This window comes from Argopecten irradians, chromosome 3 (assembly GCF_041381155.1).
Source record: "Argopecten irradians isolate NY chromosome 3, Ai_NY, whole genome shotgun sequence".
NCBI classification, from domain to species: Eukaryota; Metazoa; Mollusca; class Bivalvia; order Pectinida; family Pectinidae; genus Argopecten; species Argopecten irradians.
The window spans coordinates 34,750,647-34,771,121 of record NC_091136.1 but is presented as its reverse complement, the minus strand read 5'-3'; the positions used below and the strand labels follow the sequence as shown (position 1 = coordinate 34,771,121).

Below are 20,475 nucleotides of genomic sequence, written 5' to 3'. Positions count from 1 at the left end.
AAATCTCCACAAATGTTAAGCAAAAGCATTTTCTTTGATATTAGTTTTCTGTTCCTAATACATCATCTTATGAAAAGTACAGCAGCATTAACTAGATGATGACATAGGGTTTAATATTGCACCAGCTACCAGGCTAGTAGGCAATATATGTCAACCACCTGAGTTTTATGCGTTTTTCCATTTCTAAAGCTAAGTCGGCTTCATTATTTAATGTAAATTATGCCACATAACCTAGTTCTAACTCCTTGGTACTTCAGGAAAATATCAGGGAATGCTTTCAAATTTACTTGTTTAATTACGTTTGACTTTTATATAAGCTACTATACCATTCTTATTAGTTCATAGCAGAGAAATCGATATATTGACTAGTACTAATTGTTTTCCAGTTTTGAAATAAGCAGTATGTTCCTTTTACACCACCTAATGATAGTAAAAATACTCCATCAAGCAATGGCACACGGTTTAATGTTGCACCAGCTACCAGGCTAGAAGGCAAGACATTACAACCACCTGAGTTTTGTGCTTTTTCATTCTTAAGCCAGTTTTTATCCAGATTATAAAATTTAGTCAAAAATTCGCATCAACGAACACGATATCCTTTGCTAGATGTATATTCATATATAACTGTGTTATCAGTTATCCCAATACGTTACATTAATGCTTACTATGCCGGGACATCTGGTTCTATCTCACTTGTTCATTTTAATGAGTGTTCGGACAGATATATGCTATATATGTACTTTTACCACTTATGCTTTTAATTCTTATTATTTTAGCACAAATGTGTTCATCCTGTATTAATATGCATACATGTTTGTGGATATTGTTTCTTTTATCTTAATAAGAACGAATACAAAGTTTATCACACCAGTTCTTAGACAAAGTGCATTAAATCGTCATTTTTATGATGGAAAAAGTGACATGTTCCTAACACATCATCTGCTGAAAAGTACTACAATCTTTACAAGACGATGACACAGGGTTTAATATTGCACCAGCTACCAGACTAGAAGGCAATATATGTCAACCACCTGAGTTTTGTGCTTTTCTTCTCTCTATGCACGTCATCTTTATTATGTGCACAGAGTAAAGACTATACATTGAATTAAGCGTAAATGTGTTGCAATGACGAATAACAAAATCTCCACAAATGTTAGGCAAAAACATTTTCTTTGATATTAGTTTTCTGTTCCTAATACATCATCTTATGAAAAGTACAGCAGCATTTACTAGATGATGACATAGGGTTTAATATTGCACCAGCTACCAGGCTAGTAGGCATTATATGTCAACCACCTGAGTTTTGTGCGTTTTTCCATTTCTAAAGCTAAGTCGGCTTTACTATTTAATGTAAATTATGCCACATAACTTAGTTCTAACTCCTTGGTACTTCAGGAAAATTTCAGGGAATGCTTTACAATTTACTTGTTTAATTACGATAGACTTTTATATAAGCTACTATATACCATTCTTATTAGTTCATAGCAGAGAAATCGATATATTGACTAGTACTAATTGTTTTCTAATATTGAAATAGGCAGTATGTTCCTTTTACACCACCTAATGATAATAACAATACTCCATCAAGCAATGGCACAGGGTTTAAAGTTGCACCAGCTACCAGGCTAGAAGGCAAGACATTACAACCACCTGAGTTTTGTGCTTTTTCATTCTTAAGCCAGTTTTTATCCAGAATATAAAATCTAGTCAAAAATTCACATCAACTAAACACGATATCCTTTGCTAGATGTATATTCATATATAACTGTGTTATCAGTTATCCCAATACGTTACATTAAAGCTTACTATGCCGGGACATCTGGTTCTATCTCACTTGTACATGCTATATATGTACTTTTACCACTTATGCTTTTAATTCTTATTATTTTAGCACAAATGTGTTCATACTGTATTAATATGCATACATGTTTGTGGATATTGTTTCTTTTATCTTAATAAGAACGAATACAAAGTTTATCACACCAGTTCTTAGACAAAGTGCATTAAATCGTCATTTTTATGATGAAAAAGTGACATGTTCCTAACACATCATCTGCTGAAAAGTACTACAATCTTTACAAGACGATGACACAGGGTTTAATATTGCACCAGCTACCAGACTAGAAGGCAATATATGTCAACCACCTGAGTTTTGTGCTTTTCTTCTCTCTATGCACGTCATCTTTATTATGTGCACAGAGTAAAGACTATACATTGAATTAAGCGTAAATGTGTTGCAATGACGAATAACAAAATCTCCACAAATGTTAGGCAAAAACATTTTCTTTGATATTAGTTTTCTGTTCCTAATACATCATCTTATGAAAAGTACAGCAGCATTTACTAGATGATGACATAGGGTTTAATATTGCACCAGCTACCAGGCTAGTAGGCAATATATGTCAACCACCTGAGTTTTATGCGTTTTTCCATTTCTAAAGCTAAGTCGGCTTCATTATTTAATGTAAATTATGCCACATAACCTAGTTCTAACTCCTTGGTACTTCAGGAAAATATCAGGGAATGCTTTCAAATTTACTTGTTTAATTACGTTTGACTTTTATATAAGCTACTATACCATTCTTATTAGTTCATAGCAGAGAAATCGATATATTGACTAGTACTAATTGTTTTCCAGTTTTGAAATAAGCAGTATGTTCCTTTTACACCACCTAATGATAGTAAAAATACTCCATCAAGCAATGGCACACGGTTTAATGTTGCACCAGCTACCAGGCTAGAAGGCAAGACATTACAACCACCTGAGTTTTGTGCTTTTTCATTCTCAAGCCAGTTTTTATCCAGATTATAAAATTTAGTCAAAAATTCGCATCAACGAACACGATATCCTTTGCTAGATGTATATTCATATATAACTGTGTTATCAGTTATCCTAATACGTTACATTAATGCTTACTATGCCGGGACATCTGGTTCTATCTCACTTGTTCATTTTAATGAGTGTTCGGACAGATATATGCTATATATGTACTTTTACCACTTATGCTTTTAATTCTTATTATTTTAGCACAAATGTGTTCATCCTGTATTAATATGCATACATGTTTGTGGATATTGTTTCTTTTATCTTAATAAGAACGAATACAAAGTTTATCACACCAGTTCTTAGACAAAGTGCATTAAATCGTCATTTTTATGATGGAAAAAGTGACATGTTCCTAACACATCATCTGCTGAAAAGTACTACAATCTTTACAAGACGATGACACAGGGTTTAATATTGCACCAGCTACCAGGCTAGAAGGCAATATATGTCAACCACCTGAGTTTTGTGCTTTTTAATTCTAAAGCCAATGTTTTATCCTAGATACAAAGTTGACATATATGCAAAATTTATTTGCAATAGGCGACAACCACCTGAGTTTTGTGATTTTAAAGCTATTGTATTGTCCACGTTAAAAAATATAAAATTTCTTATCAACGAAACGAAATATGTATGTACTCCATGTAAATGTACATGATTAATGTACGGTGTTCAATATCTGTATATTGTATTGCCGTATTTCATTTATTCACGGATTCTAGGATTCTCTTAAAAAGGAAAAACTGTATCAGTCAGCTACCTTTTTCAATGATATAATGCAACAATATCTGGCTCCATCTCCTTGGTACGTTTTAAAGCATTTATAAAAGTCTTAGTTCTGTATATTTGTCGTTCTATCTCACTAACTTTTGTATATACTACTATGCCATTTTTTTTTTTTTTTTTTTTTTTTTTTTTGGAACTAATTATGAGAGGTTTAATTATCTAAAACATTTTGAAATATTCAACATGTTCATTTTACATCACTTGATGATAATTACAATACTCTATCAGGCAATAGTATAGGGTTTGATATTGCACCAGCTACCAGGCTAGAAGACAACACATGTCAACCACCTGAGTTTTGTGCTTTTTCATTCTAAAGTCAATGTTTTATCCTAGATACAAAATTTACACATATACAAAATTTAATATCCACATACGAAACGTATTTTGTTCAGCGTATATGATTTATAATGTCTCTTATTGACAGCTGGACATTCAATTTATTGTATCTAATTCTCCTTTCATTCCTTCATTCTTTATATTAAGTAAGTATAGATATATTATCAGTTGTCTTAATAACTTACATTAACGTTAAAGCTTAGTCGGAGCTTCTGGTTCTATCTTCCATGTACATTTTCGCGAGTATTTGAACAGATTTATGCTTTATTGATGTTTTCATCTACTTATCACCATTATTATATATGCGCAAACATCCAAACGAGATGTCAATATGTTTGCTACTATGTTTTAAGTTTCCCCTTTCTCACTTAAGAGATAAGAAACATGTTCCTTTTCCACCATCTTATGATCATTACAATAATACATCATCAGGTTTGTGGTATATGACTTAATGTCGCACCAGCTACCAGGCTAGTAGACAATATGTTTCAACCGCATGAGTTTTGTGCTTTTTGTATGATTTGTATGACAACCACCTGAGTTTTGTGCTTTTAATGTTAATGCTTTGTCCACGATAAAAAAATATAGATCTGTGCAAAAATCAACAAACAAAACTTTTATGTGCTCCATGCAAATTTACATGATTAATGTCTTTTCCAAAGGTAAGGTTTTCACGAGTATTTGAACAGATTTATGCATGATTAATGTCGGTTTTCAATTTCTGTATATTTCATTGATGTATTTCGTTTATTCATTGATTCTTTTCACAAAAAAAAAACATTATATCAGCCAGCTTTAGTATTCAATGAGATAATGCCATAATTTCTAGTACCATCTTTTTCCAGCATTTGTAACGGTCTCACTTACTTTTGTATGTACTACTTTACCATTCTTATCAGTCTGTAGTAGAGAACTAATTATCAGAGGTCTTATTCTCTTAAACATTTTGAAATATGCAACATGTTCCTTTTTCCATCACCTGATGATAATTTACAATACTTTATCAGGCAATGTTATAGGGTTTAATATCGCACCAGCTACCAGATTAGTAGGCAATATATGTCAACCACCTGAGTTTTGTGCCTTTTCATTCTAAAGTCAATGTTTTATCCTAGATACACATGTGCTTTTTGTCTGACATTCCTTATAATTCATCTCAGGTATTCAGTTTCTGTACATTTTATTCTAATGCTTCATTTTTTATTTCATGATGATGAAGAGAATGAATTATCAGTCAGCTGATGAATATAAATGGCTAATTAGGTTAGAGTATTAGTATAGTTTATGTAATCGTTAGCTATATATCAGGTAAGTATGTCAGAATACATACCGTAGCTCTTCCTTTTCACTTTCTTGGTGAGTCTATGAACTACTAGTCCTCTGACTGTATTTTTAACTGTATCTTCGTACAGTCAGTAAATGTAACACTGCTTTACTTAATGACTTAAATAAGGACTTTTAAAATATGCATCCTTATGTTCTTCTTCATAATCTGATGAAAACTTCAAAGACTTCACCAGACACTGACAAGAAGTTTATATTGCACCAGCTACCAGGCATGAAGGCAATATATGTCAACCACCTGAGTTTTGTGCTTTTTTCTTTGAATAATCAATGTAAAACATCAATTTCATTGCGTGCTTTAGGTAAAACTTATTTCCTCTCATTTCTGGTTAATTTCACATCGTTAATCCACTTGGTAGTACACACTAAATTATTACTTTTTTCATCTTTGGGAAATCATCTTTGTTCCATTTTCACCGTTGTAGAAAGACTATAAAAACATCATTAGACTATGACAAGTAGTTAATGTTGCACCAGCAACCAGGCAAGTAGACAATTTGTGAAAACCACCTGAGTTTTATGCTTTTAAAGCTAATGTATTTTCCACGATAAAAAAAATCCCTTTCAAAGAAACAAAATATGTATGTGCTCCATGCAAATTTACATGATTAATCTCTTTTCCAAAGGTAAGGTTTTCACGAGTATTTGAACAGATTTATGCATTATTGATGTTTTAATCTTTGATTACCATTATTATATTTGCCCAAATATCCAATCGAGATGTCAATATGTTTGCTACTATGTTTTAAGTTTCCTCTTTCTCACTTTAGACATATGAAACACGTTCCTTTTCCACCATTTTATGATCATTACAATAATACATCATCAGGTTTGTGGAATATGACTTTATGTAGCACCAGCTACCAGGCTAGTAGACAATATGTGTCAACCGCATGAGTTTTGTGATTTTTGTATGATTTCTGATGTTAGAAAACAATTACATGTTCCTTATTCATCGTCTGATGAGAAAGTGATGCAATCTTCACCAGAGGATGACACAGAGTGTAATATGGCACAAGCTACCAGGCTAGTAGGCAATATGTGAAAAACACCTGAGTTTTTTATTTCTCACTCTAAGCCACACAGAGTTTTGAAAGCTAATGTATTGTCCACGATAAAAAAAAAATTCCCTATCAACGAAACAAAATATGTAAATACTCCATGCAAATGTACATGATTAATGTCTTTCCCAAAGGTAAAGTTTTCACGAGTATTTGAAAAGATTTATGCTTTATTGATGTTTTCATCTACTTATCACCATTATTATATATGCGCAAATATCCAATCGAGATGTCAATATGTTTGCTACTATGTTTCAATTTCTTCTTTCTCACTTAAGAGATAAGAAACATGTTCCTTTTCCACCATCTTATGATCATTACAATAATACATCATCAGGTTACATTGTGGTATATGACTTAATGTCACACCAGCTACCAGGCATATCGATACAAAATATAGGGCGAAATTTTTTATTTCAGATACAAAAATATTTCAATACTAATGTGTATGCTATACATGTGTCTCTCTCTATTCAAGGCAGGACATTTGACCATCTTATACATGTACATTAATAATTTCCTTGATAAATACACGGAACAAGTTTTACTGGTCTGTTGATATGTGTATGATTATTCTCCTGGAGTACCTGGTTCTACATCCTTTGTACTTTCTAAGGAGTCATATTCTTATGTCAATATTGATTGTTTTAGGATCAATTATCAAGAGAGATGACTAGAATCCTGTACTGTTATTATTTTGTCTAAACTTTTGAATTCATCAACATGTTCCTTTTCCATCATGATCATCTGCTGATCCTTACAACAATTCATCACCAGGCAGTAGTATAGGATTTAATGTTGCACCAGCTACCAGGCAAGTAGGCAATATATGTCTACTACCTGAGTTTTGTGCTTGTACTAGCTCATTCTAATCTAGATTTCAACCAAGTATAAAGTACATTATCATCAACCTCATTAATACTGATTTGTGAACACTACAAATTGAGTTTCTCAACCTTTTAATTGACAAAACATGAATGTTTTAATTTGCACAATGATATTTTCACTTTGTGTGGTGATATTAGTAATCAATTAGCAGTAACTTAACGTAATAATGATTTAGAGAGAAATTCTGCTTCTACTTGTACGTGTGACTGCATGTAATATTTATAAATAAAAATAAAATAAGTGTGGTGTTTTTACCTCTAATGTTAAACAAGTCGTCTTTATGCACTAATAATAGCTCTTAATCAGAGCATTGTCCATTTGTTTGAAGAAGATACTTTAGTGTCTTATGAAGATTAAATTAAAGACTCTCGTTTGCTTTTACACATTCCTGTTCTTGTGTTTTCTTTTGTCTGTGTTGTTATTGTTTTATGTTGGTTCTTTGAAGTTTTATTGATAGGGTAAAGCCTTGGCGTTTCTTGTGAAAATGGAATAGAATGTATCAGACACCTTGACCCTCATGGCCTGGTCAGAACCTACATACAATATCATAGAATTAACATAGACAACAAAGACTTACCTGGTTCTTTCTTGACTTTGTCCATATCATTTGCAATCGTGTATCTCAGATCCTTGAACATCCTCCTCTCTCTCGACACCTGGGATACCAAATGTAGATTAGACTTGGGCTTCAATCCACTGCTCACTGTCACTGTCATCGGGCTGACCTCATCCTCATGAGCCTCCTTCTGACGTGGTATTGACCGTACCCCTACTCTACTCTTCACTCCAGCAGTCTCTTTGCCCACTTGGCCAGGTTTCTGGGTCCTAGACTTGACCGTGACTAGACCAGAAGGTTTAACAGTGTTAGACTGTCCTTCCCCTGAGCTAGATCTATTAGCTCTCTGGATAGGCTGTACGGTAGCACTCTCTGGAACACAGTGATAAAGAAATAATGTTAAAAAGTGATCTCAATCACTTCATGAGGAACCTTTTCAACAATACAACTAATATAATAGATTTTAATCAATGATTGAGAATAGAAATATCATGATCTAACCGCCATGATGCCAGTTGGCGTGGCTGGTATACAGATATCCCACTTTGATTATCATCTAAACTGAGGGGCTGAGGGGACAAACACAAATACTTCACTTTCAAAATGTGGGATAATATAGATACATAACAAATATCGGAATATAAGACTGTTAATCAACTACCTAAAACACAAATATTCCATTATCATGATTCAAATTAAATCTTACATCATAAAGGTGTTCTAACTGAAAGAATTTTTAAGACTTTTCTTCACCCTCCCTTCAAAATGTGACCAATTTTATACTTGTCCAAGACGATGAGTTTGGATCATTTTCCTCAGAAACATCAAGAAACACCTTAACTTTCTCAGAAACATCCATAAATCCTTTACGTTTATCAGAAACAGCAATAAACCCTTTATCTTTCTCAGAAACATCAATAAACCCCTTCTCTTTATCAGAAACAGCAATAAACCCTTTAACTTTCACATAAACATCAATAAACCCCTAACCTTTATCAGAAACATCAAAAAACCCTTTACCTCTCGCAGAAACATCAATAAACCCTTTATCTTTTTCAGAAATAGCAAAAACCCCTAGCCTATGTCAGAAACATCAATAACCCTTACCTAACCTTTATCAGAAACATCAATAAACCCTTTACCTTTGTCAGAAACAACAATAAACCCTTTACCTTTGTCAGAAACATCAATAAACCCTTTACCTTTGTCAGAAACATAAATAAACCCTTTACCTTTTGTCAGAAACATCAATAAACCCTTACCTAACCTTTGTCAGAAACATCAATAAACCGTTAACCTTTCTCAGAAACATCAATATAAACTTTATCTTTCTCAGAAACATCAATAAACCCTTTAATTTTCTCAGAAACATCAATATAAACTTTATCTTTCTCAGAAACATCAATAAACCCTTTAACCTTTCTCAGAAACATCAATAAACCTTCTACTTTTCTCAGAAACATCAATAAACCCTTTAATTTTCTCAGAAACATCAATATAAACTTTATCTTTCTCAGAAACATCAATAAACCCTTTAACCTTTCTCAGAAACATCAATAAACCTTCTACTTTTCTCAGAAACATCTATAAACCCTTTAACTTTGTCAGAAACATATATATAAACCCCTTACCTTTGTTAGAAACATCAATAAATCCTTTACCTTTCTCAGAAACATCAATAAACCCTTTACCTTTCTCAGAAACATCAATAAACCCTTTACCTTTCTCAGAAACATCAGTAACCCTTTACCATTCTCAGAAACATCAATAAACCCTTCACCTTTATCAGAAACATCAATAAACCTTTACCTTTCTCAGAAACATCAATAAACCCTTACCTTTCTCAGAAACAGCAATAAACCCCTTACCTTTCTCAGAAACATCAATAAACCTTTACCTTTTCTAAGAAATATCAATTCAATAAACCCTTAACCTTTCTGAGAAACATTGATAAACCCTTACCTTTCTCACTGTACAGCTTCCTTTCGTTGAGTATTTCCTGCATTTTCGACGACACTGATTTTTCTGCTGCACTCACAGCTTTGACTAGTAATGATTTGTTGGCCTGTAACCCCACAGGTACGCTGGACCTGAAAGCACACATACACTTCATAAATTGTTAAATTAATGTATATGTCACATGAGATTAAATATATGCATCAATAAATTACTGAACATGCAACTTGTGAAGTTAAACTCTTTCAAAAACAAAAACATAATAATAATGTCAACATATATGGAGAATTCCTTGTGAATATAACCCCAGCTCCAGAAATTAGGTCAAATCAAATTCAAAGGTCAACAACAACGGTCATCTGACTCATGGCACAAAACAACAAAGTCACAGTATAAAGTATTGGTTAACGATTAATATAAACAATACAAGGAACTCCTTAGTTGAATATGTAAGTTTCTAAAATAGGTAAATGTCATTTGTTGAACAAACTTGGTAGCCCTTCATCAATATATGGTTGTAACCCGTTCAAGGATTAATATAAGGAGTCAGATTTTAAAGCCAAATTTCAGCAAAGCTCCCATTTTTGACCTCCGCCGTACTATCCCCATGGGTCTTACCTCGGTCCTTTATAAAATATAATTGTCCTCACCTAAAGTTCCCCCTTATGAATCAATTAAAACCCCTATAGACCAATTTTCATTGAGATCGGAGACTGAAACCTTAAAACAGGAAGTGGGCAAGTGGCCATCTTGGAATACCAAAATCTTTTCGAAAATGTTTGCATGTTGTTTGGCATCAATTAAAACCACTGTAGACCAATTTTCATTGAGATCGGAGACCGAAACCTGAAAACAGGAAGTGGGCCAGCTAAAATTAAGAAAATTTGCCCATTTGGGGCCCCACCCCTCCGCCCCTAGGGTTCAAAAATTATTGCCCTTCCTAAATGATGTTTCACACCAAATATGGATGAAATCCATCCAAGGATGAAAGTGGAGTAGGATTTTAAAGCTAAAATTAAGAAAATTTCCCCATTTGGGGCCCTACCCCTCAGCCCCTAGGGGTCGGACCAGGCTCATTTATACAAAATATGATTGTCCTTCCCCAATGATGTTTTACACTAAATATGGATGAAATCCATCCAAGGATGAAAGTGGAGTAGGATTTTAAAGCTAAAATTAAGAAAATTTGCCCTTTTGGGGCCCCACCCTTCAGCCCCTAGGGGTCGGACCAGGCTCATTTATACAAAATATGATTATCCTTCCCCAATGATGTTTTACACCACATATAGTTGAAATCCATCCAAGGATGAAGGAGGAGTAGTATTTTAAAGCTAAAATTAAGAAAATTTGCCCTTTTGGGGCCCCACCCCTCAGCCCCTAGGGGCCAGATCAGGCTCATTTATATAAAATATGATTGTCCGTCCCCAATGATGTTTCACATCAAATATGGATGAAATCCATCCAAGGATGAAGGAGGAGTAGGATTTTAAAGCTAAAATTAAGAAAATTTCCCCATTTGGGGCCCCACCCCTCAGCTCCTAGGGGTCAGATCAGGCTCATTTATATTAAATATGATTGTCCTTCTCCAATGATGTTTTACATTAAATATAGATGAAATCCATCCAAGGATGAAGGAGGAGTAGGATTTTAAAGCTAAAATTAAGAAAATGTGCCCTTTTGGGGCCTCACCCCTCAGCCCCTAGGGGTCGGACCAGGCTCCTTTATATAAAATATGATTGTCCGTCCCTAATGATGTTTTACACCAAATACGGATGAAATTCATCCAAGGATGAAGGAGGAGTAGGATTTTAAATCTAAAATTAAGAAAATTTGCCCTTTTGTGGCCCCACCCCTCTGCCCCTAGGGGTAACTCATTTATATAAAATATGATTGCCCTGCCCCAAGGATGTTTCACACCAAATATGGATGTAATTCACTCAAGGGTTACGGAGGAGTAGGCTTTTTTGTATAAATAGTTTTACACACGATCACTACTAATGCAAAACAAGCATTTCAAATCAAAACGGCTCTGACTATTCATGAAACAAAAAGTACAAGAATAAGGTGAATTTCATTGATACTGTCTATAGCAAGGCACAGCTTTTTATAGCTTGAAGGTAGGTCCATACTTTTAAAAACCGCGCCAATTCATATGACGCTATACCGGAACCTACAGAGGTTGTTGGAATTCCAGAATGGTTTCCGATACACTACGACATTCCAATTGGATATTATTTTCAACAGGTGAAAATTGTCTGCATATAATATTGAATGTTTAAAAACATTAAATAAATCAAATAAAAAACGATAAAGTGAAAATTAGATGTTATCTCTGAGGTTTTTGTGGTCCCTTAAAGACTATCCTGACACTTGTACCAGGTAGTAAACATCCCAAAATGAAACTCACTTGCGGTCTGAAACTCTGATAACACTGGCTACACTGCCCACAGCAGGATTGTAGGGATCATATTCTTCTTCCTCCTCAAACTCAGTGAATTTACGTTTAATATTGCCCACCACTGACATTGGTTGTTTCCTCTTCACTGGAGAAACCTGACAATGAATAGAAACATTACTTTAATAGAGAAAGCAATAACTTGTAAGTAAACATATACCAGGATCAAGTATATCATAGTGCAGTGCAAATAACCATAGTGTCTATAAGGTACATATTTGTAAGTTTTAAGTATAAAGATACCTGTCTCTGAGATTCGGATGTTGATCTTTTCACCGGTACCGCCATGGCTTTAGGTACTTGGCCAATTCGGCTATGAACTGACCCTAGTCTCTTTGTCACTGAAGGCTTGACCATAACAGACCGGATATAAGTTGTGTCCTCAGCCGACTTCACTGCAGGCTTGACCTCAGCACTACTTGTCGTAGGACTTGTTTTGGATGAAGGTGAGACCTTAGATGCTGATGTTTTTGTCTGCACTTTGACAGCTGTAGGTGTCTCGGAACTTTTCTTTTTATTCTTCACCTCTTCTGTCTTCAACTCATCATTAAATTCATCTAAACAAGGAAAACATAATTTCATTAAATTAGATCCAATGAATTCAATACACAATTATACAAGAGGCCTTGAAGGCATGTATTAAATGTTCATTTGGATTATTACTTTTTAAAACGAAAAACATGCAATCTAAATTGCAATTATTCTTAATCCAGGTACAGATCAATACTTGAAATGCCCTGTCTCCATGTATAAAATTGGGATATAGCGGCTGCGGGATATGACAGAATATATGTGGATAATACAATAAATCCCCATTAAATAGTACAAAATTATTATCAGAAGGACAAAGTGCAAACACGGATGTAATGACATGGTATAAAAAGGATTCATGTATTGAATATAAAGCATACCAGTCTCTGACTTATCAAGAAGTAATGGTACATATTCTTCTTCTCCCTTTGCCTTCTTTGTTTCTTTGACTGCTTTATGGGTTTTGGCAGCAACAGGTTTTAGGACTTTTGCGGAATTTTGTTCCTTCACCACTGACTTTTCTGAGTTAGGCTTGTCAGCCTTTTCTGGGGTTTTCTTTTTCTTTACAGTTTGCTGCTGACTCATACTTTCTGATTCTGATTTCTCAAGCTCTTGACTTTTCTGTTTATCTGATAAATCAAATAAAAAATATTGCAATCTAAAATAATTCTAAAATGTATTTAATTAGACATATACCGGTAATAGGATATTCATTGGAATGATATACTTTAAATTTGTTGACAATGACATTCCCGATAAATCTGATTGGTACTGATAATTTATTATACATCAAATCTGTTTAGATGACAATTTCAAGAAAATTAACATACCTGTTCCCAGTGTTTGTAGTTTGTCCAATAGCCCATTTAACCTGTCATAGAAGAAAACAATATTTGTAGATATTTCACTTTTAAATATCATTCAATAGTGTAAGTAATACTAAATACAATGTAGATTTACTCCTATCATATCCGTTTTACATGATGTATCAAAAGTGAAGACAGCATTTTTTAAATTTAAAAAATCACCCTGATGATTAGGATACTCATCTAATAAGACATAACTGGTGTCATTAAAGTTTATGATGTAAATCAAACTACATGCCAAGGTATTTTGCTTACCATGATGTGAACTTTTCTGTGTTTGCACTCAGAAACAGTCCCAAATCTTCTGTCATTTGAGCCTGACTTTTCTTATTGGCCACCATGACCATAATATAATCTGGCAATTCATCATCTACAAAAAATTAATGTCATTTCTTGAAGCATTTAATGGTAATTTACAATTAGGATTATAGTAGAAGTTGAAAAATATAAATATAGTATTCAATCTGAAATAACATAATTGCTTTATACTTTTTGCTTACATGATAAACATAACTCTTTGATATACACTGTTTCCGGAATACAACGTTCAGCTGGTTTGATCATATGACTTTCATCACCACATGACTTAATTTAGGGCACATTTGATACAAAATGGTGGCATACCCAATGGCTGTACATGGATGGAATATTACACATAATGAAAGACATGTAATATTAACTAATAACATATGATAATAAAAATAATCTAACTATGCATGAGAAATGAATTCAGATACTACAGGAAAAAGTCACATGTAAATTACAGCATCAAATGGAACCGTCACATGGAAGCTGGAAACCAACTGTATTTGATGTCTCATTTACAAATATTTCATAGCTGATTTTTTCCTATAATCAAAATCAAGACAGATAGACATAACATAACATTGTTTTTGGTAGTCTTTGATCCGTTGCCAACAAACTTTTATCGACAAAGAAATTTATGGTACTATGACATTCGTAGTCTCTGTCTAAATTGTCACTGATGTGTCATAAAAATAAGCCCTAAATTTTTCGCAGCCACATGACCAAATCATCATTTTGTATCTGCCTTACAGAAGAGTTCTTGTATCGCGGAATCAGCATATTGGGACTGTCAAAACCCTACTGACAGACATTCTATAAGCTACTTGGTCATCAGTTTGTGTTTCCCTAGTCAAGCTCTTACTATATAATTACACTTCCTCTCCCAAAACACACAGCTCATTCACTTACTAAATAATAACCCTATACGAAGTGTGCTCAAATGTCTGAAACTTGGGTTGACAATATCTTCCACCAATTTAGTAACAGTGCCTTATCAAGAACCCTAGCAGGACAAATACAAACAATGGGACTATCCACCAATGATAGACTCATCCAGTCCAGTTCTTCTTACATTTGTATTAAATTTGTTTTAATCACAAGTTAAACAATGGAACTTATCAAAATATTTACAGCAATTTTTCATCAAGTATATCATAATATAATAAATATTCTTACCAACATAGGCTCCAAGTTCTATTAACTTGGCTTTAATTGCTGACTGAAAAATAGTAAAAAAATAATAAACATTAACATTAAATGTAAATATAACAAACTTCTAAATTACTAGTCTGCATACACACTATGCTTCAAGTAGACATTTTTTTGTTATTATATTACATTATCATTAGAGTATGGAAAACAAATTACATTGTTCAAATATTTGAGTATGTTATGGTAACTCTGTTAACTGATTTTATGCCAAACACATAAAGATTGAGTGTCAATTCTACATTCTAACAGTGCTCCAATCAGGAATCAAACCCGGGCCTTTGACATGAAAATCTAGAGCTCTAAAGAATGAGCCAAAGAAGCATGTTTCATCAGCTGAGTGACAGGGACCCTATTATTAAACACTACAATGTATGTACAAATCACACTAGCTACTGTTGATATAGCTACGCTAACAGTTACTCCAACAATGTTAGAGGTATAGCACGACGAGACACTTTTGGAACATTACGTCGTGTCTAACCTCCGATAGGCCATTTACCCGATGCTGAGGGTAACATTTTCAAAGTTTGGATTGTGACAATATAAAACGTTGAAATCATATTTAAATCGTCATCAATGACATACCAATGTCAATTTTTTGACAAAATCAGCCGTAAAATCCATCTACAATAAATATTTACATCTCCTAACGTAAACTTTCATGACCCAGACAAAACTTCATGATGAAAGCGATCCGCCCGGTAAATAAAAAAAACGAATTGCAAAGTCCCCAAAACACTTGATCTGCCTCTACTTTTACTTGCATTCTGCCTGCTTGAATTCACGTTCCGTTTTTTGTTGTAACCTGCCGCCATATTTAAAACTAGGTCAAAATATTACTGAAAGGATTCATCATATCTAATCCGGTAAAGTACTATTTTATGAGGCCTCAAGTTATGAGTTTCCTAGATAAATGGGATAATTAATACCTAAACTGTAAGTACACATCAATATTATCACTGTTAGAGCTATAAATATTGATATTATTGCATTTTTCATTCCGCCTTCATCTGACGTCGGAAGCTGCATCAAAGAAATGACCCTTCGGAAATGAGAGTCGACAGTCAGCAAAATAACGTCCGATAAACAAGAGGCCCAGAGGGCCTGTATCGCTCACCTGGTTTTTTTTTTAGTAATTATCACAAATACTCTGACAATTAGAAAGATTAGCAAAATGGACTCCCAAAGTTTAATTTTGAATCGCAACCATACAATGATGCTATTGATACCATACAAATATGCTATCCAATACATAGGTTCAGAGACAAAGTAATTTTATGAAAATAGTAGCCTAATTGACCTTTTTGACCCCACATCTATTGCCGTCTAAGGCCCTGGGGGGTCAGCCCTATCATTTGTACAATTTCAAATCCCAACTCTATAATCCCATTGCATTATGAGTGCTCTTCCATGCTTAGTTGCAGAGAAGAAGTCGTTTATATGGAAATACAGTCAAACCTCGATGATTCGAACTCCGATGAATCGAATTTCTCGCTGTATGGAACTTTTTGTCTGGTCCCGAATTTCTTCGCTATATAACATTACTAACCAACCCATGTATGAATCAAAGTTTTATGAATCGAAGTCCTTGATGTATCAAACTTTTTTCATGGACCATTTGTTATAGAATCATAGGTAACTGACACTCGATGATTCGAATAAAAAATTACCTGTACAGATCAGGTGTTCGCCGATACCCGCGGCATGTTGTCACACCTAGCTGTCTCGCGGCAGCCCTTCGCTGGACAATAGGGATTATGACAGTTTGTATTGCTTGCTTGATATCATCAGAATAATTAATATCACTGATCAGGCAGATACCTGGTGCTTTGTTTTTACAAGCTGTGTTATTAAATCATAAGTACGGCAAAGATACAGTTAGTCGTTTTTGATGTTCGCCGCCGCCATTGGTAGCAGTTTGTAGAATTTACGGAACGGTAAATAGCGAGCCACATTATTAGTAACTCATACTCAAAACTGTTACATTGCAAAACTTTGGCATAAATACTGGAGCAAATCGATCATTCTAAATCGAAGTATTTTGTAGGTGTTGTAGCGCTGTCGGTTCCTCCTTTTTAGTTTCGTTTTTACAACGTGTTTTCGTTTTTTATATTCATTCCGTAATATTAACCATCGCTTAAATAGTCACCAAACCAATACATGTACATGGGTTAGGCCTAGTAGTAAGTAAGTCTTGTTTATAATATACATATGTATTGCTAACGATAACAATACATGTGATAAATTGCATACTTCGTTATTATTTTGTTTTGCTTGTGGTAAATACCATGATTATAAAGTTTACGGAACGGAGACGACATGTACACAACTACAACAGTTGGTCATGGTAAAACAAACATCGGTCTAATTTCAACCACGAATAATTCGAAGTCTCAATGTTTTGAAGTTTTTTTGATGGTCCCTTGAACTTCGATACATTGAGGTTTGACTGTCTAACAGGGCTAGCTCTGGTCAAAAATTGGTTCCCAATTGAAATTTGCTCTACGATTCTTCACGGGACAATTTTTATATCTTTGAATTGATTAAAGAAGGGAAACATTTAGAATGCAATTAAACATATATTCATCTATACTATTTATTGAAATATATATATATATAAAAAAAATACTGGGCTTAATTGAATGGAAATATTTACTTAATTTTCATCACAACAGAAGTACTAAATTAAAAAAAAAAATGTCAAACCTGTTCAGTATCAGTTGAAATAATCAAAAATATATCTAATTTGAGAGAAAGAAAAAGTAAAAATTTCTTTGAAATTTGATTGATTAAAATGTATTTATATTTACTATTAATATATATTTCATAAATTAATGTAATTTTTTCAAAAATGTACACAAAAATTCTGGAAAAAAAATCCCTTTCTATTTTTTAACATCATTTTTAATGAATTCCTGAAGTTGTACCGATCCGGGCCGACTATTATACTTATCCAAAATGGCGGCCATTACGATTGCAAACTTTGTGACTTGGGGGACAGTTAGGCCTATTAAACATTAAAAACGTGAGTAAATCATTTACAGTTGTAAGCTGTGTTTGTTTTTGATGTAATGCTCACTAGCTGTAATCACAAAATGTATTGAAAGGCCAGGAATTGTTTTCTAATGGTGGCCAATCGGCCGATCACCTTCAGCTGTAATACACACGTGTGACACTACCAAGCCCAGGTGGAAACAGCCCCAGGCAGCTAATTAGGATCTGGGTAGTGGTCAGGGAGTGTTCACACCTCTTTTGTTTTCCTAATTATCAGGGGGTGGGGGGGGGTGGGGGGGGGTGTGTCAGCCATATCATTTGTACAAATTTTGAATCCCCACCCTAAAACGATACTACCATTGCATTATGAGTGCTATCTCATGCTTAGTTTCAGAGAAGAAGTCGTTAATATGGAAATAGCCAAATTGACCCCTTTTGGCCCCGCCCCTCAACCCCCTGGGGGGTCAGCCCCATCATTTGTACAATTTTCAGTTAGTAGCCCATAAGGATGCTACCAGTAATATTTTGTTGAAATCCGACCAGCGGTTATGAAGAAGTCGATTGTTGACGGACGCCGGACGCCGGACGCCAGACGCTGCGGTATCCCATAAGCTCACCTCGGCCCTTCGGACCAGGTGAGCTAAAAAACCGGCTGACCAGTTGACTCTCATGTTATGGGAGTACGCTAACAGTTAGATACCACTTTTCCTCTTTTCTAAATGTAACGTTTTATGACCTCGAGGGCCTTTGCTTGATAATCAACAGGTTGGACAAAACCCCAAATTTGAGTAACAGTTAACTGTTACCCATTTGAGTATTAAATCATTTAGTATAATACCAAATAACCGTTACATTTTTTCAAAACGTTACATTTAGAAAAGAGGAGATATCACAGCACTATGGAGGTACTCCAATAATTTGAGCAACGGGAGTTAGCTCCAAATTTCAATTAAGGTTTTCCAAAAAGTTTGGAATATTGGTGAAACTGGTCCCAGGTGGTATACGTCTGTACGTTGGGAAAACGTCTGCATCATCGAGCACGTCGTCGGTGCCGATTTCATTACTGAGTAACGTATAGGATGAAATTTTTTTTTTGTTATAATGTACCCTAATTTTCTTGCTAATGTCCTTTCCGATATCCATCCCGTGGTCGTCAAATTGTCCTCTAGAAATGGTTTAGGAGCCTTTTTCCATTTAGGTTTTCGCAAAAGTCGGCATCGTTTTAGAACCGGATATCAATGTGCACTTAGGGGAGATCACTCTGATGTAGATCGAATACCAAATAAGAACGATAACTCTGTTAGGAAATCTTATGGGACATTAAAGTATATTATTATCTATGTTTCTGATACATATTACCAGATATTTAGATTGTTGATATTACTGTTATTATTTACTTTTTGGGTAATATCAAATATATTTAATATAAGGTCGTTCAAATTCATCAAAGCCTGCATACTAGAAAAAGTAGAAAAAATACATGTTGTTCTTTATGCTGTATTTTTCATACCCACGAATCAAGATAAGCTTTTATTATATTATTCATCACCAAAAGTTACTTACATTGAAAATTACAGTACTTTCAATGCATTGGTTTTTAATTTTACAATACAATTTAGAGTAGAAAATGATTTTTAGCACTACTGAAGCGAAATGAGTGTCTTGATACGGTCAGACCATGAAGCCAAATTGTGGTCAACAATTTCCTTTTAGCAATTGTTAAGTGATATCGCAGGAAAGTTGCCATTTAGATATACATAATGCATGAAAAACGACAATTTTATAGTGAATAATTTCTGTGTTGTAACTAACGTTGATAAGACATCTGAAGGCGTTTGAATGATTTTTACTGCTAAATTAACCAAACCTTATTGTTTTCAATAGATTAATGAAGAAAATCAACATGCAAGAATCTTCGCCCGGTTACGGTACATACAACTTAAATTCAACTCAATTTACATCATTTATTTTACATGAAATATGTTACAGGTATTACTTGTCTAAAATATGGTTAATTTTTGAAACTTGTAAAATTGCATAGATCTATATGTTTGAAAACAGATCGCTATAAGGTGTCAGATAATATCCGTACCAATAAAAATAGGTAAAATCACCCTTTTTATACAGCTAGGTAATTAAATATTTATTAATCTTAGAAATAATTGCGTTTATACATCGAAGACCCAATGGAAATTTCATTTTTTTTATTTAACGGCCCATCGTTAAATAAAGTTTGAAATTTATTAATCAAAATCAAACAATATGGTATTAAAATAAGTAATATAGTACAAGTTTATTACCAATCAAAGAATTGCGGGCTTAAACAAATGTATATATGCAGTGTGAACAAAGCTGTG

At 34.0% G+C, this 20,475-nt stretch overlaps 1 protein-coding gene across 1 annotated transcript in view; it reads right to left on the bottom strand.

Moving 5' to 3' along the window:
- LOC138318352 (zinc finger CCCH domain-containing protein 14-like) overlaps positions 1–19,370 on the bottom strand; it is a 35,300-nt gene extending 15,930 nt beyond the window's left edge. Inside the window, exons 1-9 of the mRNA XM_069260645.1 lie at positions 19,226–19,370; positions 15,089–15,131; positions 13,862–13,976; positions 13,571–13,611; positions 13,121–13,369; positions 12,453–12,766; positions 12,162–12,307; positions 9,761–9,888; positions 7,820–8,170 (exon numbers count right to left, since the gene is read on the bottom strand). Coding sequence (XP_069116746.1) covers positions 7,820–8,170; positions 9,761–9,888; positions 12,162–12,307; positions 12,453–12,766; positions 13,121–13,369; positions 13,571–13,611; positions 13,862–13,976; positions 15,089–15,131; positions 19,226–19,261 — 1,423 coding nt within the window. The 5' untranslated portion in view covers positions 19,262–19,370. The remainder of the gene's footprint in view (positions 1–7,819; positions 8,171–9,760; positions 9,889–12,161; positions 12,308–12,452; positions 12,767–13,120; positions 13,370–13,570; positions 13,612–13,861; positions 13,977–15,088; positions 15,132–19,225) is intronic.
- Positions 19,371–20,475: the final 1,105 nt, after the last annotated feature.